Source organism: Oncorhynchus clarkii, unplaced genomic scaffold (assembly GCF_045791955.1).
Source record: "Oncorhynchus clarkii lewisi isolate Uvic-CL-2024 unplaced genomic scaffold, UVic_Ocla_1.0 unplaced_contig_2048_pilon_pilon, whole genome shotgun sequence".
In the NCBI taxonomy this organism is placed as follows: Eukaryota; Metazoa; Chordata; class Actinopteri; order Salmoniformes; family Salmonidae; genus Oncorhynchus; species Oncorhynchus clarkii.
Genome location: NW_027257988.1, coordinates 140426 through 164619, shown reverse-complemented (window position 1 = coordinate 164619; position 24194 = coordinate 140426). Strand labels below are relative to the sequence as shown.

The window sequence follows — 24194 nt, the reverse complement described above, 5'->3', positions numbered from 1 at the left end:
GACAGAACCCTGGCGGGGTCTCAACCCTCGACAGAACCCTGGCGGGGTCTCAACCCTCGACAGAACCCTGGCAGAGTCTCAACCCTCGACAGAACCCTGGCGGAGTCTCAACCCTCGACAGAACCCTGGCGGAGTCTCAACCCTCGACAGAACCAGAGTGCAGACTCTCTGTCTTGGCTAGACGGACTGAGAGACTGGGATAGGAGGCAGCAGAGCTCTCTGTCTTGGCTAGACGGACTGAGAGACTGCCACCAATCCCATTCTCTCAGTCCGTCTAGCCAAGACAGAGAGTCTGCTGCATGGACCTACAGCCGGGATTGGCAAGTCTGGTCCGGTAGGGCCCAAACACTTCTGTTATGAGCTTCAGTTCCTTTGGTTTTCAGCTAAAGAACTCAAGCGTTGCTTTGAGTCACAATCAAACTGAATGGAAACAAAGTTTGTTTTAAATCCTTCATAAACATTCAGGTTACCAGACTGTTTCAGACGTTAACCTTTTTTTGCAAAATAAAAAATATTTTACCCTCAAAGACCAATTTTGTAAAGTTTAAAGACTTGTCAGAGGTCTGAGAGTCTGCTGTGTCTACAGGAAAAGAAACGCCCAATAACTAAATGTGTCTATTATCTTGTCAAAGTCCTTCAGGCTGGAGTGGGGGGGCAACACACCTACCAGTATTACATATTTAGAACAGGTTTAGAACAAATATCATGCGATACGGCCAAACTGACATTCTTCAAACACTTTTTGTCAACCAGTGTCATGTAAAAATCCATAGAAATGATCAGAATAGATTCTCCTCTACAAAGACAAAAACACTCGGCACTTCTTGTTATTGTGATGCGTCTGTCAGGTGGACGTTTGGCTGGTGAACAGAGCAGCTAGTTCACACCAGGAAATACCGACACGCTCTGAGTTGTTGCTGGAACAAACTGAAACCAGAAACAAACCATTAGTAGAATGATGCTGTATTTAGAGATGTTAGTCGTTGGACAGTAGATGATATGTCAAGATGTGGATTATTAATACCAATATTGTCCGTCTTTCAATTGGACCGTCCATGCCCATTACAGACTGCTGGACTGGTCACAGGCTGCTGAGGCTCTGCATGTCCTCATGAGACCTTCAGTTCCTCATGTCCACCAGTCCAGAGGCTATGCATGTCCTCCTGAGACCTTCAGTTCCTCATGTCCACCAGTCCAGAGGCTATGCATGTCCTCCTGAGACCTTCAGTTCCTCATGTCCACCAGTCCAGAGGCTATGCATGTCCTCCTGAGACCTTCAGTTCCTCATGTCCACCAGTCCAGAGGCTATGCATGTCCTCATGAGACCTTCAGTTCCTCATGTCCACCAGTCCAGAGGCTATGCATGTCCTCCTGAGACCTTCAGTTCCTCATGTCCACCAGTCCAGAGGCTATGCATGTCCTCCTGAGATGGTCAGTTCCTCATGTCCACCAGTCCAGAGGCTATGCATGTCCTCCTGAGATGGTCAGTTCCTCATGTCCACCAGTCCAGAGGCTATGCATGTCCTTCTGAGATGGTCAGTTCCTCATGTCCACCAGTCCAGAGGCTATGCATGTTCTCCTGAGATGGTCAGTTCCTCATGTCCACCAGTCCAGAGGCTATGCAAGTCCTCCTGAGATGTTCAGGACTCCCACAGTCCTTCATCCATCCTTCATTCATTCATCCAGGAGACCAGAAGAGGAGATGATGACCGAAGGGGAGGGGAAGAGGTGGAGGCACCATGATGTCATTGCTGCAGATCAAATGTCTGAACACACTGACTGGAACAGCAGTAGGCCACGAAACTCACTGTGGTTCTGGATACGGAGACAGTGAGAGAGAGTGTGAGAGGAAAGAGCAGAGAGAGACAGAGAGAGAGCACAGAGAGAGTGTGAGAGGAAAGAGCAGAGAGACAGAGAGAGAGAGAGAGACAGTGAGAGTGTTAGAGGAAAGAGCAGAGAGAGAGAGCACAGAGAGAGAGCACAGAGAGAGAGAGAGCACAGAGAGAGAGAGAGAGAGAGAGAGAGAGAGAGCACAGAGAGAGAGAGAGAGCACATAGAGAGAGAGAGAGCACAGAGAGAGAGAGAGAGCACAGAGAGAGAGAGTGTGAGAGGAAAGAGCAGAGAGAGACAGAGAGAGACAGTGAGAGTGTGAGAGGAAAGAGCAGAGAGAGAGAGAGAGCAGCGAGAGAGCAGAGAGAGAGAGGAAAGAGCAGAGAGACAGAGAGAGAGAGAGAGAGAGAGAGAGAGAGAGAGAGGAAAGAGCAGAGAGATTGAAGAGAGGGAGAGCAGGGTAGGGCAGAGAGAGAGAGAGCGAGAGGAAAGAGCAGAGAGAGAGGAAAGAGCAGAGAGAGAGAGAGAGGAAAGAGCAGAGAGAGAGGAAAGAGCAGAGAGAGAGAGAGAGGAAAGAGCACAGAGAGAGAGAGACAGAGAGAGAGCAGGGTAGGGCAGGGAGAGAGGAGAGAGAGAGAGAGAGAGGAAAGAGCAGAGAGATTGAAGAGAGGGAGAGCAGGGTAGGACAGAGAGAGAGGAGAGGGACTATTAGAGGGACTGGAGTAAAGTAGTGGTCCTATGAGACCTTCAGGTTTAGGGTCATGGGTGGTTAGGGGTCAGGGGTGGTTAGGGGTCAGGGGTGGTTAGGGGTCAGGGGTGGTTAGGGGTCAGGGGTGGTTAGGGGTCAGGGGTGGTTGGGGTCAGGGGTGGTTAGGGGTCAGGGGTGGTTAGGGGTCAGGGGTGGCTAGGGTCAGTTGGGGTCAAGGGTTGTTAGTTTCAGGGGTGGTTGGGGTCAGGGGTGGTTAGGGGTCAGGGGTGGTTAGGGGTCATGGGTAGTTGGGGGTCAGGGGTGGTTAGGGGTCAGGGGTGGTTAGGGGTCAGGGGTGGTTAGGGGTCAGGGGTGGTTAGGGGTCAGTTGGGGTCAAGGGTCGTTCGTTTCAGGGGTGGTTGGGGTCAGGGGTGGTTGGGGGTCAGGCGTGGTTGGGGTCAGGGTTAGCTACCTGCGGTGTACCTCAGCCAGAGCGGTCTCTCTGAGAGGGAACAGTTTGGGGTAGATGATGGTAAACATGGGCTGACTGCAGCGGTGACAATGTCCCAGGGGGCATTGGAGCAGGTCCAGAAGGATTCTGGGTAACAGGAAGGGGGGCAGCAGACTCCGCTCTGAGAGACCAACAGGGAGAGAGAGAGAGGATAAAGAGAGGAGGAATATATTGACTGATTTTCCTCTATTTCTCCATTAAGGTTCTCTTTAACCACCTGGGACAGAGGGAGATTTAATGTCACATCATTATGACCAGGGGCCCCACCATTCTCTTTAACCACCTGGGACAGAGGGAGATTTAATGTCACATCATTATGACCAGGGGCCCCACCATTCTCTTTAACCACCTGGGACAGAGGGAGATTTAATGTCACATCATTATGACCAGGGGTCCCACCATTCTCTTTAACCACCTGGGACAGAGGGAGATTTAATGTCACATCATTATGACCAGGGGCCCCACCATTCTCTTTAACCACCTGGGACAGAGGGAGATTTAATGTCACATCATTATGACCAGGGGCCCCACCATTCTCTTTAACCACCTGGGACAGAGGGAGATTTAATGTCACATCATTATGACCAGGGGTCCCACCATTCTCTTTAACCACCTGGGACAGAGGGAGATTTAATGTCACATCATTATGACCAGGGGCCCCACCATTCTCTTTAACCACCTGGGACAGAGGGAGATTTAATGTCACATCATTATGACCAGGGGTCCCACCATTCTCTTTAACCACCTGGGACAGAGGGAGATTTAATGTCACATCATTATGACCAGGGGTCCCACCATTCTCTTTAACCACCTGGGACAGAGGGAGATTTAATGTCACATCATTATGACCAGGGGTCCCACCATTCTCTTTAACCACCTGGGACAGAGGGAGATATGATGTCACATCATTATGACCAGGGGCCCCACCATTCTCTTTAACCACCTGGGACAGAGGGAGATATGATGTCACATCATTATGACCGTTACACCATCAACCATTCAATGTGCTAGACCATCCAGTCATTCAACTTTAACCTTAAAGTTGAAAAAATAATGACAGTGGCATTGTTGTAGTCAGACAGACCACAGCAGTAGCAGGATGCCTGGGGGTTAGTGACAGACCACAGCAGGGTGCCTGGGGTTAGTGACAGACCACAGCAGGATGCCTGGGGTTAGTGACAGACCACAGCAGGATGCCTGGGGTTAGTGACAGACCACAGCAGGGTGCCTGGGGTTAGTGACAGACCACAGCAGTAGCAGGAGGCCTGGGGTTAGTGACAGAGCACAGCAGTAGCAGGATGACTGGGGGTTAGTGACAGACCACAGCAGTAGCAGGATGCCTGGGGGTTAGTGACACACCACAGCAGTAGCAGGATGCCTGGGGTTAGTGACAGACCACAGCAGGATGTCTGGGGGTTAGTGACAGACCACAGCAGTAGCAGGATGCCTGGGGTTAGTGACAGACCACAGCAGTAGCAGGATGCCTGGGGGTTAGTGACACACCACAGCAGTAGCAGGATGCCTGGGGGTTAGTGACAGACCACAGCAGGATGTCTGGGGGTTAGTGACAGACCACAGCAGGATGCCTGGGGGTTAGTGACAGACCACAGCAGGATGCCTGGGGTTAGTGACAGACCACAGCAGTAGCAGGAGGCCTGGGGTTAGTGACAGACCACAGCAGTAACAGGAGGCCTGGGGTTAGTGACAGACCACAGCAGTAGCAGGATGCCTGGGGGTTAGTGACAGACCACAGCAGGATGCCTGGGGGTTAGTGACAGACCACAGCAGGATGCCGGGGGTTAGTGACAGACCACAGCAGGATGCCTGGGGGTTAGTGACAGACCACAGCAGTAGCAGGATGACTGGAATTAGTGACAGACCACAGCAGGATGTCTGCGGGTTAGTGACAGACCACAGCAGGATGTCTGGGGTTAGTAACAGACCACAGCAGTAGCAGGATGACTGTGGGTTAGTGACATACCACAGCAGTAGCAGGATGCCTGGGGGTTAGTGACAGACCACAGCAGGATGCCTGGGGTTAGTGACAGACCACAGCAGTAGCAGGATGCCTGGGGTTAGTGACAGAACACAGCAGTAGCAGGAGGCCTGGGGTTAGTGACAGACCACAGCAGTAGCAGGATGCCTGGGGGTTAGTGACAGACCACAGCAGTAGCAGGATGCCTGGGGTTAGTGACAGACCACAGCAGTAGCAGGATGCCTGGGGTTAGTGACAGACCACAGCAGGATGCCTGGGGGTTAGTGACAGACCACAGCAGTAGCAGGATGCCTGGGGGTTAGTGACAGACCACAGAAGTAGCAGGATGCCTGGGGGTTTGTGACAGACCACAGCAGGATGCATGGGGGTTAGTGACAGACCACAGCAGGATGCCTGGGGGTTAGTGACAGACCACAGCAGTAGCAGGATGCCTGGGGGTTAGTGACAGACCACAGCAGTAGCAGGATGCCTGGGGTTAGTGACAGACCACAGCAGTAGCAGGATGCCTGGGGGTTAGTGACAGACCACAGCAGTAGCAGGATGCCTGGGGTTAGTGACAGACCACAGCAGTAGCAGGATGCCTGGGGTTAGTGACAGACCACAGCAGGATGCCTGGGGGTTAGTGACAGACCACAGCAGTAGCAGGAGGCCTGGGGTTAGTGACAGACCACAGCAGTAGCAGGATGCCTGGGGGTTAGTGACAGACCACAGCAGGATGCCTGGGGGTTAGTGACAGACCACAGCAGGATGCCGGGGGTTAGTGACAGACCACAGCAGGATGCCTGGGGGTTAGTGACAGACCACAGCAGTAGCAGGATGCCTGGGGGTTAGTGACAGACCACAGCAGTAGCAGGATGCCTGGGGTTAGTGACAGACCAGAGCAATAGCAGGATGCCTGGGGGTTAGTGACAGACCACAGCATGATGCCTGGGGGTTAGTGACAGACCACAGCAGTAGCAGGATGCCTGGGTGTTGGTGACAGCCACAGCAGGATGCCTTGGGGATTGGTGACAAACCACAGCAGGAAGCCTGGGGGTTGGTGACAGACCACAGCAGGATGCCTGGGGGTTAGTGACAGACCACAGCAGGATGCCTGGGGGTTAGTGACAGACCACAGCAGGATGCCTGGGGGTTAGTGACAGATCACAGCAGTAGCAGGATGCCTGGAATTAGTGACAGACCACAGCAGGATGTCTGGGGGTTAGTGACAGACCACAGCAGGATGTCTGGGGGTTCGTGACAGACCACAGCAGTAGCAGGATGCCTGGGGGTTAGTGACAGACCACAGGTGGATGCCTGGGGGTTAGTGACATACCACAGCAGTAGCAGGATGCCTGTGGGTTAGTGACATACCACAGCAGTAGCAGGATGCCTGGGGGTTAGTGACAGACCACAGCAGGATGCCTGGGGTTAATGACAGACCACAGCAGTAGCAGGATGCCTGGGGTTAGTGACAGACCACAGCAGTAGCAGGAGGCCTGGGGTTAGTGACAGACCACAGCAGTAGCAGGATGCCTGGGGGTTAGTGACAGACCACAGCAGTAGCAGGATGCCTGGGGTTAGTGACAGACCACAGCAGTAGCAGGATGCCTGGGGTTAGTGACAGACCACAGCAGAATGCCTGGGGGTTAGTGACAGACCACAGCAGTAGCAGGAGGCCTGGGGTTAGTGACAGACCACAGCAGTAGCAGGATGCCTGGGGGTTAGTGACAGACCACAGAAGGATGCCTGAGGGTTAGTGACAGACCACAGCAGGATGCCGGGGGTTAGTGACAGACCACAGCAGGATGCCTGGGGGTTAGTGACAGACCACAGCAGTAGCAGGATGCCTGGGGGTTAGTGACAGACCACAGCAGTAGCAGGATGCCTGGGGTTAGTGACAGACCAGAGCAATAGCAGGATGCCTGGGGGTTAGTGACAGACCACAGCATGATGCCTGGGGGTTAGTGACAGACCACAGCAGTAGCAGGATGCCTGGGTGTTGGTGACAGCCACAGCAGGATGCCTTGGGGATTGGTGACAAACCACAGCAGGAAGCCTGGGGGTTGGTGACAGACCACAGCAGGATGCCTGGGGGTTAGTGACAGACCACAGCAGTAGCAGGATGCCTGGGGTTAGTGACAGACCACAGCAGTAGCAGGATGCCTGGGGGTTAGTGACAGACCACAGCAGGATGCCTGGGGGTTAGTGACAGACCACAGCAGTAGCAGGATGCCTGGGGGTTAGTGACAGACCACAGCAGTAGCAGGATGCCTGGGGATTAGTGACAGACCACAGCAGGATGCCTGGGCGTTAGTGACAGACCACAGCAGGATGCCTGGGGTTAGTGACAGACCACAGCAGGATGCCTGGGGGTTAGTGACAGACCACAGCAGTAGCAGGATGCCTGGGGTTAGTGACAGACCACAGCAGTAGCAGGATGCCTGGGGTTAGTGACAGACCACAGCAGTAGCAGGATGCCTGGGGTTAGTGACAGACCACAGCAGTAGCAGGATGCCTGGGGTTGGTGACAGACCACAGCAGGATGCCTGGGGGTTAGTGACAGACCATAGCAGTAGCAGGATGCCTGGGGGTTAGTGACAGACCACAGCAGGATGCCTGGGGGTTACTGACAGACCACAGCAGTAGCAGAATGCCTGGGGGTTAGTGACAGACCACAGCAGTAGCTGGATGCCTGGGGTTAGTGACTGACCACAGCAGTAGCAGGATGCCTGGGGGTTACTGACAGACCACAGCAGGATGCATGGGGGTTACTGACAGACCACAGCAGTAGCAGAATGCCTGTGGGTTAGTGACAGACCACAGCAGTAGCTGGATGCCTGGGGCTATTGACAGACCACAGCAGTAGCAGAATGCCTGGGGGTTAGTGACAGACCACAGCAGTAGCTGGATGCCTGGGGTTAGTGACAGACCACAGCAGGATGCCTGGGGGTTAGTGACAGACCACATCAGTAGCTGGATGCCTGGGGTTGCAGTGATGTGAAAGAATGGCGCCGGAGGGGATAACCAGAAGCCATGGATTACAAAGCAACATCCACACTGAGCTAAAGGCTAGAGCTGACGCTTTAAAGGAGCAGGACACAAATCTGGACACTTATAAGAAATCCCGCTATGCCCTCCGACGAACCATCAATCCAGCAAAGTGTCAATACTGGACTAGGATGGAATCCTACTACACCGGCATTGATGCTTGTTGGATGTGGCAGGGCTTGCAAACTATCATGGATTACAAAGGGAAACCCAGCCAAGAGCTGCCCAGTGACGCAAACTAACTAACTAACTAAATGCCTTCTGTGCTCGCTTTGAGGCAACACTGAATCATGCATGAGAGCACAAGCTGTTCCGGACGACCGTGTGATCATGCTCCATGTATCCGATTCCGTATCCGATGTGAGTATAATTTCAGTGTGTAATGTATCTATTCTGAGTGTGAAAGTACTATGTGTCTCCCCCAAATGGCACCCTATTCTCTAAAAAGCAGCCCACTATATAGGAAATAAGGAGCCATTTGGGGCAGAGACCATATTCTATATTATCCCAGAGCTGATGAACTCTTCATTGTCTTTACATTCATCCCCATCAGGATGGAATCTGCTCAATGTCATATTAGAATGCTTCAAATGTTCCGTAGCTGAATTTGGCGTTCCCCCAGGCTCGGTGCTAAGACCCCTATAATTATTCTCCCAGCTGTACAGCATCTCTATGGTGTGATGAATTAAAGGACACCATGTCTCTATGGTGGGATGAATTAAAGGACACTTCATGTCTCTATGGTGGGATGAATTAAAGGACACTTCATGTCTCTATGGTGGGATGAATTAAAGGACACCATGTCTCTATGGTGTGATGAATTAAAGGACACCATGTCTCTATGGTGTGATGAATTAAAGGACATCATGTCTCTATGGTGGGATGAATTAAAGGACACTTCATGTCTCTATGGTTGGTGGGATGAATTAAAGGACACCATGTCTCTATGGTGTGATGAATTAAAGGACACTTCATGTCTCTATGGTGTGATGAATTAAAGGACACCATGTCTCTATGGTGTGATGAATTAAAGGACACCATGTCTCTATGGTGTGATGAATTAAAGGACACTTCATGTCTCTATGGTGTGATGAATTAAAGGACACCATGTCTCTATGGTGTGATGAATTAAAGGACACTTCATGTCTCTATGGTGGGATGAATTAAACGACACTACATGTCCTGAAATATCAGAAGACCCAAGAGGATCTGTGTGTGTAGCTGTATCCGTGTCTCTCCTCACCTCTGATTGGCTGTCGCTCGTACATGCTGTGCAGGGCCCTCATGGCGAGCTCCTCCAGGGGGCCCACTCGCTCCGTCTCTGAGCCTATAGCTTTCACCTCAGCAGGCAAAGGGAGAGACACATCTCCCAGAGACAGAGACAGAGGCTGGGGCACCCGGTCAGACACCTGCCCTGGCAGACCACACCTGGAGAGAGACAGAGAGAGACAGACAGGTTAGACAGACCACACATGGAGAGAGACAGAGAGAGAGACAGACAGAGAGACATACAGACAGGTTAGACAGACAGACGTCAATGTCTGAGACTCAAATCCAAATTCTGCTATAATACATTAATAGACATAGATTTATCCAATTAAGAAAAAGGTCAGTAAGCAATGAAATGCTGAAGAAATGATATTCATCCACAAAGAAGCTGAGGAAAGGGATGGAGATGTGTCCTTATCCGCTGCAGCCAATCACCTTGTACAGATATAAGGGTTAGGGGCTGTCCTTACCCACTGCAGCCAATCACCTTGTACAGATATAAGGGTTAGGGGCTGTCCTTATCCGCTGCAGCCAATCACCTTGTACAGATATAAGGGTTAGGGGCTGTCCTTATCCGCTGCAGCCAATCACCTTGTACAGATATAAGGGTTAGGGGCTGTCCTTATCCGCTGCAGCCAATCACCTTGTACAGATATAAGGGTTAGGGGCTGTCCTTATCCGCTGCAGCCAATCACCTTGTACAGATATAAGGGTTAGGGGCTGTCCTTATCCGCTGCAGCCAATCACCTTGTACAGATATAAGGGTTAGGGGCTGTCCTTATCCGCTGCAGCCAATCACCTTGTACAGATATAAGGGTTAGGGGCTGTCCTTACCCACTGCAGCCAATCACCGTGTACAGATATAAGGGTTAGGGGCTGTCCTTATCCGCTGCAGCCAATCACCTTGTACAGATATAAGGGTTAGGGGCTGTCCTTACCCACTGCAGCCAATCACCGTGTACAGATATAAGGGTTAGGGGCTGTCCTTACCCACTGCAGCCAATCACCTTGTACAGATATAAGGGTTAGGGGCTGTCCTTATCCGCTGCAGCCAATCACCTTGTACAGATATAAGGGTTAGGGGCTGTCCTTATCCGCTGCAGCCAATCACCTTGTACAGATATAAGGGTTAGGGGCTGTCCTTACCCGCTGCAGCCAATCACCTTGTACAGATATAAGGGTTAGGGGCTGTCCTTACCCACTGCAGCCAATCACCTTGTACAGATATAAGGGTTAGGGGCTGTCCTTATCCGCTGCAGCCAATCACCTTGTACAGATATAAGGGTTAGGGGCTGTCCTTACCCACTGCAGCCAATCACCTTGTACAGATATAAGGGTTAGGGGCTGTCCTTATCCGCTGCAGCCAATCACCTTGTACAGATATAAGGGTTAGGGGCTGTCCTTATCCACTGCAGCCAATCACCTTGTACAGATATAAGGGTTAGGGGCTGTCCTTATCCACTGCAGCCAATCACCTTGTACAGATATAAGGGTTAGGGGCTGTCCTTACCCGCTGCAGCCAATCACCTTGTTGTACAGGTATGAAGGAAGGCCTTTGAGGTGGACGTTGTTGTCAACAAACACAAACTGCAGCTCTCTGGAACGACCCAAATCTGGAACACACCCCCACAATATTATCAGACACCCCCACAATATTATCAGACAGGCACCCTCACAATATTATCAGTCACCCCCACAATATTATCAGACACCCCCACAATATTATCAGTCACCACCCACAATATTATCAGACAGGCACCCTCACAATATTATCAGTCACCCCCACAATATTATCAGACACCCCCACAATATTATCAGACACCCCCACAATATTATCAGACAGGCACCCCCACAATATTATCAGACAGGCACCCTCACAATATTATCAGACACCCCCACAATATTATCAGACAGGCACCCTCACAATATTATCAGACACCCCCACAATATTATCAGACACCCCCACAATATTATCAGTCACCACCCACAATATTATCAGACAGGCACCACCACAATATTATCAGACAGGCACCCTCACAATATTATCAGACAGGCACCCTCACAATATTATCAGACAGGCACCCCCACAATATTATCAGACAGGCACCCTCACAATATTATCAGACACCCCCACAATATTATCAGACAGGCACCCCCACAATATTATCAGTCACCACCCACAATATTATCAGACAGTCACCCCCACAATATTATCAGACAGGCACCCCCACAATATTATCAGACAGGCACCCTCACAATATTATCAGACAGGCACCCCCACAATATTATCAGACAGGCACCCTCACAATATTATCAGTCACCCCCACAATATTATCAGACAGGCACCCTCACAATATTATCAGACAGGCACCCTCACAATATTATCAGACAGGCACCCTCACAATATTATCAGACAGGCACCCTCACAATATTATCAGTCACCCCCACAATATTATCAGACAGGCACCCCCACAATATTATCAGACAGGCACCCTCACAATATTATCAGACAGGCACCCTCACAATATTATCAGACAGGCACCCTCACAATATTATCAGACAGGCACCCTCACAATATTATCAGACAGGCACCCTCACAATATTATCAGACAGGCACCCTCACAATATTATCAGACAGGCACCCTCACAATATTATCAGACAGGCACCCTCACAATATTATCAGACAGGCACCCTCACAATATTATCAGACAGGCACCCTCACAATATTATCAGACAGGCACCCTCACAATATTATCAGTCACCCCCACAATATTATCAGACAGGAACATCTATCATTATCAGACAGTCACATCTATCAGACAGTCACATCTATCAGACAGGCACATCTATCAGAGAGGCCCATCTATCAGACAGGCACATCTATCATTATCAGACAGGCACATCTATCATTATCAGACAGTCACATCTATCAGACAGGCACATCTATCAGACAGGCACATCTATCAGACAGGCACATCTATCAGACAGCCACATCTATCAGACAGGCACATCTATCATTATCAGACAGGCACATCTATCATTATCAGACAGGCACATCTATCATTATCAGACAGTCACATCTATTAGACAATCACATCTATCAGACAGGCACATCAGAGAGGCACATCTATCATTATCAGACAGGCACATCTATCAGACAGGCACATCTATCAGACAGGCACATCTATCAGACATGCACATCTACCATTTATCAGACAGGCACATCTATCAGACAGGCACATCTATCATCTATCAGACAGGCACAACTATCAGACAGGCACATCTATCATCTATCAGACAGGCACATCTATCAGACAGGCACATCTATCAGACAGGCACATCTATCAGACAGGCACATCTATCAGACAGGCACATCTATCAGACAGGCACATCTATCATCTATCAGACAGGCCTCTGTAATCCCTGACTGGTCTAACTACTACAGTGGCACATGGTAGGGCCATGGGAGAGCCACGCGCCCCTACACCTGAGCTAGGACTAGCCCAGTAAAACACACAGCCTCCCTGGCTGGCTGCCCATACCTCCCTGGCTGGCTGGCTGCCCATACCTCCCTGGCTGGCTGGCTGCCCATACCTCCCTGGCTGGCTGGCTGCCCATACCTCCCTGGCTGGCTGGCTGCCCATACCTCCCTGGCTGGCTGGCTGCCCATACATCCCTGGCTGGCTGTCTGCCCATACCCCCCTGGCTGGCTGTCTGCCCATACCTCCCTGGCTGGCTGGCTGATGACTGAGCTCTGGCCCAGTAAAACATACAGTGTGAGCAGGTGGGTCTGGACAGGGGTGATGTTGTGGATGTTTGTCTGGAGATAGGGCTGTGGGCAGGTGGGTCTGGACAGGGGTGATGTTGTGGATGTTTGTCTGGAGATAGGGCTGTGGGCAGGTGGGTCTGGACAGGGGTGATGTTGTGGATGTTTGTCTGGAGATAGGGCTGTGGGCAGGTGGGTCTGGACAGGGGTGATGTTGTGGATGTTTGTCTGGAGATAGGGCTGTGGGCAGGTGGGTCTGGACAGGGGTGATGTTGTGGATGTTTGTCTGGAGATAGGGCTGTGGGCAGGTGGGTCTGGACAGGGGTGATGTTGTGGATGTTTGTCTGGAGATAGGGCTGTGGGCAGGTGGGTCTGGACAGGGGTGATGTTGTGGATGTTTGTCTGGAGATAGAGCTGTGGGCAGGTGGGTCTGGACAGGGGTGATGTTGTGGATGTTTGTCTGGAGATAGGGCTGTGGGCAGGTGGGTCTGGACAGGGGTGATGTTGTGGATGTTTGTCTGGAGATAGGGCTGTGGGCAGGTGGGTCTGGACAGGGGTGATGTTGTGGATGTTTGTCTGGAGATAGGGCTGTGGGCAGGTGGGTCTGGACAGGGGTGATGTTGTGGATGTTTGTCTGGAGATAGAGCTGTGGGCAGGTGGGTCTGGACAGGGGTGATGTTGTGGATGTTTGTCTGGAGATAGAGCTGTGGGCAGGTGGGTCTGGACAGGGGTGATGTTGTGGATGTTTGTCTGGAGATAGGGCTGTGGGCAGGTGGGTCTGGACAGAGGTGATGTTGTGGATGTTTGTCTGGAGATAGAGCTGTGGGCAGGTGGGTCTGGACAGGGGTGATGTTGTGGATGTTTGTCTGGAGATAGAGCTGTGGGCAGGTGGGTCTGGACAGGGGTGATGTTGTGGATGTTTGTCTGGAGATAGGGCTGTGGGCAGGTGGGTCTGGACAGGGGTGATGTTGTGGATGTTTGTCTGGAGATAGGGCTGTGGGCAGGTGGGTCTGGACAGGGGTGATGTTGTGGATGTTTGTCTGGAGATAGGGCTGTGGGCAGGTGGGTCTGGACAGGGGTGATGTTGTGGATGTTTGTCTGGAGATAGAGCTGTGGGCAGGTGGGTCTGGACAGGGGTGATGTTGTGGATGTTTGTCTGGAGATAGGGCTGTGGGCAGGTGGGTCTGGACAGGGGTGATGTTGTGGATGTTTGTCTGTGTCTGTATGTTGTTATTTGTATGTGGATGTTTTGTATTGTTAAAACTGGATACTATATAATCGGTTACTTTTGATTTCCAATAGGGAAAACAGTCTAATATAGGATTCTGATGAGGTGATACAACATCCAATAGGAATGTGAGAATCATATAGGGTCCAATAGGATTCTGATAGAGGTGTTACAACATCCAATAGGAATGTGAGAATCATATAGGGTCCAATAGGATTCTGATGAGGTGATACAACATCCAATAGGAATGTGAGAATCATATAGGGTCCAATAGGATTCTGATAGAGGTGATACAACATCCAACAGGAATGTGAGAATCATATAGGGTCCAATAGGATTCTGATAGAGGTGATACAACATCCAATAGGAATGTGAGAATCATATAGGGTCCAATAGGATTCTGATAGAGGTGATACAACATCCAATAGGAATGTGAGAATCATATAGGGTCCAATAGGATTCTGATAGATGTGATACAACATCCAATAGGAATGTGAGAATTATATAGTGTCCAATAGGATTCTGATAACCAACTCACCTCTCTACCCCTAGGTTAGTATGGGGTCAGAGTTCACCACAGCCTCAACCAGCTCAGTATGGCTGTTAACCAACTCACCTCTCTACCCCTAGGTTAACAGCCATACTGAGCTGGTTGAGGCTGTGGTGAACTCTGACCCCATACTAACCTAGGGGTAGACAGGTGAGTTGGTTAACAGCCATACTGAGCTGGTTGAGGCTGTGGTGAACTCTGACCCCATACTAACCTAGGGGTAGAGAGGTGAGTTGGTTAACAGCCATACTGAGCTGGTTGAGGCTGTGGTGAACTATGACCTCATACTAACCTAGGGGTAGAGAGGTGAGTTGGTTAACAGCCATACTGAGCTGGTTGAGGCTGTGGTGAACTCTGACCCCATACTAACCTAGGGGTAGAGAGGTGAGTTGGTTAACAGCCATACTGAGCTGGTTGAGGATGTGGTGAACTCTGACCCCATACTAACCTAGGGGTAGAGAGGTGAGTTGGTTAGCAGCATTACTGAGTTGGTTGAGGCTGTGGTGACCTCTGACCCCATACTAACCTAGGGGTAGAGAGGTGAGTTGGTTAGCAGCCATACTGAGCTCGTTGAGGCTGTGGAGCTGGCAGAGCTGTCTGGGGAAGCTGGTCAGGTTGTTCCTGTCAGCAGTGAGACACTGGAGAGACAGACACTGGTGCAGCCGCTCTGGGAGACACACCAACACATTCCTACTGACATCCAGGGTCTCTAGGTCACACAGGGCTCCAATCTCTGTGTGAGAGAGAAATGAAAGAGGTCACATAGGGCTCCAATCTCAGTTAGGAGACAGAGAGAGAGAGAGAGAGAGAGAGAGAGAGAGAGAGCGACAGAGACAGAGAGAGACAGAGAGAGAGAGAGAGAGAGAGAGCGACAGAGACAGAGAGAGACAGAGAGAGAAAGAGAGAGACACACAGAGATGTTCATTATCTATGCATAGTGAAATTTACCCCTACCTACATGTGCAAATGACCTCAAACTGTACCCCCGCACATTGACTCTGTACCGGTACACCCTGTATATAGCCTCCACATTGACTCTGTACCGGTAACCCCTGTATATAGCCTCCACATTGACTCTGTACTGGTAGCCCCTGTATATAGCCTCCACATTGACTCTGTACCGGTAGACTCTGTACCGGTACACCCTGTATATAGCCTCCTGTATATAGCCTCCACATTGACTCTGTACCGGTACCCCCTGTATATAGCCTCCACATTGACTCTGTACCGGAACCCCCTGTATATAGCCTCCACATTGACTCTGTACCGGAACCCCCTGTATATAGCCTCCACATTGACTCTGTACCGGTACCCCCTGTATATAGCCTCCACATTGACTCTGTACCGGTACCCCCTGTATATAGCCTCCACATTGACTCTGTACCGGTGCCCCCTGTATATAGCCTCCACATTGACTCTGTACCGGTACCCCCTGTATATAGCCTCCACATTGACTCTGTACCGGTGCCCCCTGTATATAGCCTCCACATTGACTCTGTACCGGTACCCCCTGTATATAGCCTCCACATTGCCTCTGTACCGGTACCCCTTGTATATAGCCTCCACATTGACTCGGTACCGGTACCCCCTGTATATAGCCTCCATATTGACTCGGTACCGGTACCCCCTGTATATAGCCTCCACATTGACTCTGTACCGGTACCCCCTGTATATAGCCTCCACATTGACTCTGTACCGGTACCCCCTGTATATAGCCTCCACATTGACTCTGTACTGGTACCCCCTGTATATAGTCTCCACATTGACTCTGTACCAGTACCCCCTGTATATAGTCTCCACATTGACTCGGTACCGGTACCTAGAGGCAGGTATTTCAGCTGGTTGTTGGCCAGTCTTACCTGGAGGCAGGTATTTCAGCTGGTTGTTGGTCAGTCTTACCTGGAGGCAGGTATTTCAGCTGGTTGTTGGCCAGTCTCAGGTGTCGTAAGGACCTCAGCCTGCCGATCTCTGGACAGATGACTTGCAGAGCGTTGTCACTCAGGTCTAAAGACTGCAGCCTGGACAGGTTACCTATAGCTGAGGACAGGAAGGTTACCTATAGCTGAGGACAGGACAGTTTACCTATAGCTGAGGACAGGACAGGTTACCTATAGCTGAGGACAGGACAGGTTACCTATAGCTGAGGACAGGACAGGTTACCTATATCTGAGGACAGGACATGTTTCCTATAGCTGAGGACAGGACAGGTTACCTATAGCGGAGGACAGGTTACCTATAGCTGAGGACAGGTTACCTATAGCTGAGGACAGGTTACCTATAGCTGAGGACAGGTGACCTATAGCTGAGGACAGGACAGGTTACCTATAGCGGAGGACAGGACAGGTTACCTATAGCTGAGGACAAGACAGGTTACCTATAGCTGAGGACGAGACAGCTTACCTATAGCTGAGGACAGGTTACCTATAGCTGAGGACAGGTTACCTATAGCTGAGGAAAAGACAGGTTACCTATAGCTGAGGACAGGTTACCTATAGCTGAGAACAGGACAGCTTACCTATAGCTGAGGACAAGACAGCTTACCTATAGCTGAGGACAAGACAGCTTACCTATAGCTGAGGACAGAACAGCTTACCTATAGCTGAGGACAAGACAGGTTACCTATAGCTGAGGACAAGACAGGTTACCTATAGCTGAGGACAAGACAGGTTACCTATAGCTGAGGACAAGACAGGTTACCTATAGCTGAGGACAAGACAGGTTACCTATAGCTGAGGACAGGACAGCTTAACTAAAGCTGAGGACAAGACAGCTTACCTATAGCTGAGGACAGGTTACCTATAGCTGAGGACAGGTTACCTATAGCTGAGGACAGGTTACCTATAGCTGAGGACAGGTTACCTATAGCTGAGGACAGGTTACCTATAGCTGAGGACAGGTTACCTATAGCTGAGGACAAGACAGGTTACCTATAGCTGAGGACAAGACAGGTTACCTATAGCTGAGGACAGGACAGGTTACCTATAGCTGAGGACAAGACAGGTTACCTATAGCTGAGGACAAGACAGGTTACCTATAGCTGAGGACAAGACAGGTTACCTATAGCTGAGGACAGGTTACCTATAGCTGAGGACAGGTTACCTATAGCTGAGGACAGGACAGGTTACCTATAGCGGAGGACAGGACAGGTTACCTATAGCTGAGGACAAGACAGGTTACCTATGGCTGAGGACAGGTTACCTATAGCTGAGGACAGGTTACCTATAGCTGAGGACAAGACAGGTTACCTATAGCTGAGGACAGGTTACCTATAGCTGAGGACAGGACAGCTTAACTAAAGCTGAGGACAGGTTACCTATAGCTGAGGACAGAACAGCTTACCTATAGCTGAGGACAAGACAGGTTACCTATAGCTGAGGACAGGTTACCTATACCTGAGGACAAGACAGGTTACCTATAGCTGAGGACAAGACAGGTTACCTATAGCTGAGGACAGGACAGGTTACCTATAGCTGAGGACAAGACAGGTTACCTATAGCTGAGGACAAGACAGGTTACCTATCACCGAGGACAGGTTACCTATAGCTGAGGACAGATTACCTATAGCTGAGGACAGGTTACCTATCGCTGAGGACAGGTTACCTATCGCTGAGGACAGGTTACCTATAGCTGAGGACAAGACAGGTTACCTATAGCTGAGGACAAGACAGGTTACCTATAGCTGAGGACAAGACAGGTTACCTATAGCTGAGGACAGGACAGGTTACCTATAGCTGAGGACAAGACAGGTTACCTATAGCTGAGGACAAGACAGGTTACCTATAGCTGAGGACAAGACAGGTTACCTATAGCTGAGGACAAGACAGGTTACCTATAGCTGAGGACAAGACAGGTTACCTATCACCGAGGACAGGTTACCTATAGCTGAGGACAGATTACCTATAGCTGAGGACAGGTTACCTATAGCTGAGGACAGGCATCTTAAAGGTGATGTTTACACTACCATACTATATAAGATAGAACCTCCTCAATGGTAACTGGTTATCAGTAACTCAGAAAACATTATACAGTCAGATACTTGGCTTCAATACAACTGTTTGTTTACTGTGTAAACCTTCAAATGACAACACTGGTTGGAATACCTGTATGTGTATTTATTATGGATCCCCATTAGTTCCTGTTGCCAAGGCAGCAGATACTCTTCCTGGGGATTATTGTGGATCCCCACTAGTTCCTGTCAAGGCAGCAGCTACTCTTCCTGGGGATTATTGTGGATCCCCACTAGTTCCTGCCAAGGCAGCAGCTACTCTTCCTGGGGTTTATTATGGATCTCCATTAGTTCCTGTCAAGGCAGCAGCTACTCTTCCTGGGGTTTATTATGGATCCCCATTAGTTCCTGCCAAGGCAGCAGCTACTCTTCCTAGGGTTTATTATGGATCCCCATTAGTTCCTGCCAAGGCAGCAGCAACTCTTCCTGGGGTTTATTATGGATCCCCATTAGTTCCTGTCAAGGCAGCAGCTACTCTTCCTGGGGTTTATTATGGATCCCCATTAGTTCCTGCCAAGGCAGCAGCTACTCTTCCTGGGGTTTATTATGATCCCCATTAGTTCCTGCCAAGGCAGCAGCTACTCTTCCTGGGGTTTATTATGGATCCCCATTAGTTCCTGCCAAGGCAGCAGCTACTCTTCCTGGGGTTTATTATGGATCCCCATTAGTTCCTGCCAAGGCAGCAGCAACTCTTCATGGGGTTTATTATGGATCCCCATTAGTTCCTGCCAAGGCAGCAGCTACTCTTCCTGGGGTTTATTATGTATCCCCATTAGTTCCTGCCAAGGCAGCAGCTACTCTTCCTGGGGTTTATTATGTATCCCCATTAGTTCCTGCCAAGGCAGCAGCAACTCTTCCTGGGGTTTATTATGGTTCCCCATTAGTTCCTGCCAAGGCAGCAGCAACTCTTCCTGGGGTTTATTATGGATCCCCACTAGTTCCTGCCAAGGCAGCAGCTACTCTTCCTGGGGTTTGTTATGGTTCCCCATTAGTTCCTGACAAGGCAGCAACTACTCTTCCTGGGGTTTGTTGTGGTTCCCCATTAGTTCCTGCCAAGGCAGCAGCTACTCTTCATGGGGTTTGTTGTGGTTCCCCATTAGTTCCTGCCAAGGCAGCAGCTACTCTTCCTGGGGTTTATTATGGATCCCCATTAGTTCCTGCCAAGGCAGCAGCTACTCTTCCTGGGGTTTATTATGGATCCCCATTAATTCCTGCCAAGGCAGCAGCTACTCTTCCTGGGGTTTATTATGGTTCCCCATTAGTTCCTGCCAAGGCAGCAGTTACTCTTCCAGCAAAATTAAGGCTTAAATTGCTTTTATTTTTTTAAACCTTACATTTCACAACACATGAAGTGTGTTCCCTTGGACCACTCTACTACAACATATCTAAAATACAAAATCTGTGTGTACGTGTGTGTATAGTGCCTATGTTTTGGTGTGTTTGTATGCACATGTCTGTGCCTGTGTTTGTGTTGCTTCACAGTCCCTGCTGTTCAATAAGGTGCATTGTTTTATATGATTCTACTGCTGCATCAGTTACTTGATGTGGAATAGAGTTCCATGTAGTCATGGCTCTATGTAGTACTGTGGAATAGAGTTCCATGTAGTCATGGCTCTATGTAGTACTGTGGAATAGAGTTCCATGTAGTCATGGCTCTATGTAGTACTGTGGAATAGAGTTCCAAGTAGTCATGGCTCTATGTAGTACTGTGGAATAGAGTTCCATGTAGTCATGGCTCTATGTAGTACTGTGGAATAGAGTTCCATGTAGTCATGGCTCTATGTAGTACTGACAAGGTGTTGAATGTAAGTAACTCAGTATAATAGTATCAGCCTCTACTAAATGACTGAAGATCATTGAGAAATCACCTTCAGGAACACAGGTTATATTGTTGGAATGCAGATACCTTGAAGAGACAAAGAGCAATGACACTTTAAAAGATTGACAAGTGTCAACAAGTAAAAAGTACCAAACATGTGAAAGACCACAACGGTTGATTACTTTCCCAGAATATAATGCATCTGTAACTGTAGTGCCATCTAGTGGACGCATGCAAACTGCTGGTCCAACAGTTCCTATGCATTCCTGCCCGATGTCTTTCCTACAGTAAGAAAATATGCTTTTATACACTTGGAGCTCTATTAAGTTGGGGCACTTCTATACTTACAGCTCTATTAAGTTGGGGAGCTTCTATAATTACAGATCTATTAAATAGGGGAGCTTCTATACTTACAGCTCTATTAAGTTGGAGAGCTTCTATACTTACAGCTCTATTAAATAGGGGAGCTTCTATACTTAAAGCTCTATTAAGTTGGGGAGCTTCTATACTTACAGCTCTATTAAGTTGGGGAGCTTCTATAATTACAGATCTATTAAATAGGGGAGCTTCTATACTTACAGCTCTATTAAGTTGGAGAGCTTCTATACTTACAGCTCTATTAAGTTGGGGAGCTTCTATACTTACAGCTCTATTAAGTTGGGGAGCTTCTATACTTACAGCTCTATTAAGTTGGGGAGCTTCTGTGCTAGATTATCCGGCTGCAGAAAGGAGAGAAAGCATATTTTTAGAACACAGACCACAATCAAATTATAGAAAACTGACATCACTAAGAGCCAGGCTACAGAATGAGAGTTACCACACATAAATACTGGATCTAAACTATGCCGGACAGACACCTAGCTCTGGTCCAAGGTGTTACGTAACAGCCTGGTCCAGAGACCACACCAGTCCGTACCAGCGGGGTGAGAGAGTTCTGGACCAGAGACCCCACCAGTCCGTACCAGCGTGGTGAGAGAGTTCTGGACCAGAGACCCCACCAGTCCGTACCAGAGTGGTGAGAGAGTTCTGGACCAGAGACCCCACCAGTCCGTACCAGCGTGGTGAGAGAGTTCTGGACCAGAGACCCCATCAGTCCGTACCAGCGTGGTGAGAGAGTTCTGGACCAGAGACCCCACCAAGCCGTACCAGCGTGGTGAGAGTGTTCTGGACCAGAGACCCCACCAGTCCGTACCAGCGTGGTGAGAGAGTTCTGGACCAGAGACCCCACCAAGCCGTACCAGCGTGGTGAGAGAGTTCTGGACCAGAGACCCCACCAGTCCGTACCAGCGTGGTGAGAGAGTTCTGGACCAGAGACCCCACCAGTCCGTACCAGCGTGGTGAGAGAGTTCTGGACCAGAGACCCCACCAGTCCGTACCAGCGTGGTGAGAGAGTTCTGGACCAGAGACCCCACCAGTCCGTACCAGCGTGGTGAGAGAGTTCTGGACCAGAGACCCCACCAGTCCGTACCAGTGTGGTGAGAGAGTTCTGGACCAGAGACCCCACCAGTCCGTACCAGCGTGGTGAGAGAGTTCTGGACCAGAGACTCCACCAGTCCGTACCAGCGTGGTGAGAGAGTTCTGGACCAGAGACCCCACCAGTCCGTACCAGCGTGGTGAGAGAGTTCTGGACCAGAGACTCCACCAGTCCGTACCAGCGTGGTGAGAGAGTTCTGGACCAGAGACCCCACCAGTCCGTACCAGCGTGGTGAGTGAGTTCCTCTTCATATAAAGCCTCTGTAGGAACTGTAGTCCTTCATCTTTCAGCAGCTCGACCGGAAAGTTGTTCAGGTTCCTGTAGTTGAGGAACAGGTTGAATCAAGGCTAGCACATATAACTTACATTTAACACATAGTAACATGCCTTAATAAAACACACCTGTAGTTGAGGAACAGGTTGAATCAAGGATAGCACATATAACTTACATTTAACACATAGTAACATGCCTTAATAAAACACACCTGTAGTTGAGGAACAGGTTCTTGTGACGCTCCTGCTTGGCCATGCAGATCGCCTCCTGCAGCTCAGACGCCATGGCAACAAGGAAGCACCGTCACTTCCTGTACCTTTCCTGGTCTTCTATCTGAACCACCGCTACACCTTAAAGAGGAAAATAAACAGGAAAACAACGCAGAGATGTTCCCATAATCAGACTGGGACCACGATGCATTGGCAAAGTATAACGCCTACGTGTGCAATAGTTAGATACAATAAAACAATGTTTTATTCATAAATCAGACATACAGCTTGGTTGAATGTCCAAAACATACCTTAGGAAAGATGCTAGCTAGCTAGTAACGTTAGCTAGTTCTACCAGCAGTATCTTCGGTCCTACTGTACTGTAACTTGCGAGCTAACGTTAGCATAACAGTAACGTTGTTATATGCCATGCAGAGCAAGCTAACGTTAGCTGCGAGCACTTGGGTCTTCCTTGGCAATGTGTGCAAAACAAACAGTTAACTTATGTAACTAGCTAGCTAGCCATGTATGGACAATTAAAACCAACATTATCAAACGTTTCAAAACAGTAGCTGGCTTCTTTGAAAGCACATCTCCAAGTGAACTGCTTATTCATGTCAAACTGTTAGCTTAGCTACTTCCTTTACCTTCTTGCAGAAGCAATGTTTGTAAAGCCTAACGTCCCTGTGGGCACGTCTTGATATTTTATCAACAGACGTAAAAGTCAACGACGACGTCATTGACTGGAGCCCGGATATGAGTTGTTTGCCGGTTGTTGTAGTTTTTGAGGCATCGTAACGATTCTAGCTTTAGCGACACGGTGGCGCTCTTCCCCCAGAACAAAATGCACCATACATCAGTATCTTTGAGTATCTCTGGATTGTCTCAGAACATGTATAGTGGCATACTGAATTAAGCATATCAGGTACAGCAAGAGTTCCCAAACTTTTTCACTCAGGCCCCCCTTCCAGCATTGGGGAACATCCTTTTGCTTATAATATACACTACCGGTGAAAAGTTTTAAAACACCTCTTCATTCAAGGGTTTTTCTTATTTTTACTTTTTGTAGAATAATAGTGAAGACATCAAAACTATGAAATAACACATGGAATCATGTAGTAAACAAAAGATTCGACACAAATCAAAAAGTATTTTATATTTTAGTTTCTTCAAATAGCAAACCTTTGCCTGGATGACAGCTTTGCCCACTCTTGGCATTCTCTCAACCAGCTTCATAAGGTAGTCAGTCGCCTGGAATGCATTTAAATTAAACAGCTGTGTCTTTCAGTTATTTTTGTAATTGTTTTCCTTAATGTGTTTGAGCCAATCAGTTGTGTGTTTGAGCCAATCAGTTGTGTTGTGACAAGGTAGGGTTGGTATACAGAAGATAGCCCTATTTGGTAAAAGATCAAGTCCATATTATGGCAAGAACAGCTCAAATAAGCAAAGAGAAACGACAGTCCATCATTACTTTAAGACATGAAGGTCAGTCAATACAGAACATTGAAAGTTTCTTCAAGTGCAGTTGCAAAAACCATCATTCA

At 49.3% G+C, this 24194-nt stretch overlaps 1 protein-coding gene across 2 annotated transcripts; it reads right to left on the bottom strand.

Annotated features, from left to right (window-relative positions):
• Positions 1 to 621: 621 nt before the first annotated feature.
• On the bottom strand, positions 622 to 23283 carry LOC139394412 (leucine-rich repeat-containing protein 28-like). 2 transcript variants are annotated; one of them, XM_071142471.1, is made up of 11 exons: positions 22962 to 23283; positions 22653 to 22791; positions 22393 to 22486; positions 21373 to 21413; positions 20744 to 20781; positions 16769 to 16906; positions 15396 to 15602; positions 10835 to 10937; positions 9299 to 9483; positions 2991 to 3150; positions 622 to 1815 (listed from the first exon to the last, which is right to left on the bottom strand). In XM_071142471.1, the coding sequence occupies exons 2-11, from the start codon at positions 22724 to 22726 to the stop codon at positions 1746 to 1748; spliced, it is 1110 nt and encodes a 369-aa protein (XP_070998572.1). In that variant the 5' UTR covers positions 22727 to 22791; positions 22962 to 23283; the 3' UTR covers positions 622 to 1745. The 2 variants fall into 2 exon arrangements, with proteins under 2 accessions (XP_070998572.1, XP_070998571.1); XM_071142470.1 differs by lacking the exons at positions 22653 to 22791; positions 22962 to 23283 and having other exon boundaries at positions 3002 to 3150; positions 22393 to 22500.
• Between the last annotated feature and the right edge of the window lie 911 nt (positions 23284 to 24194).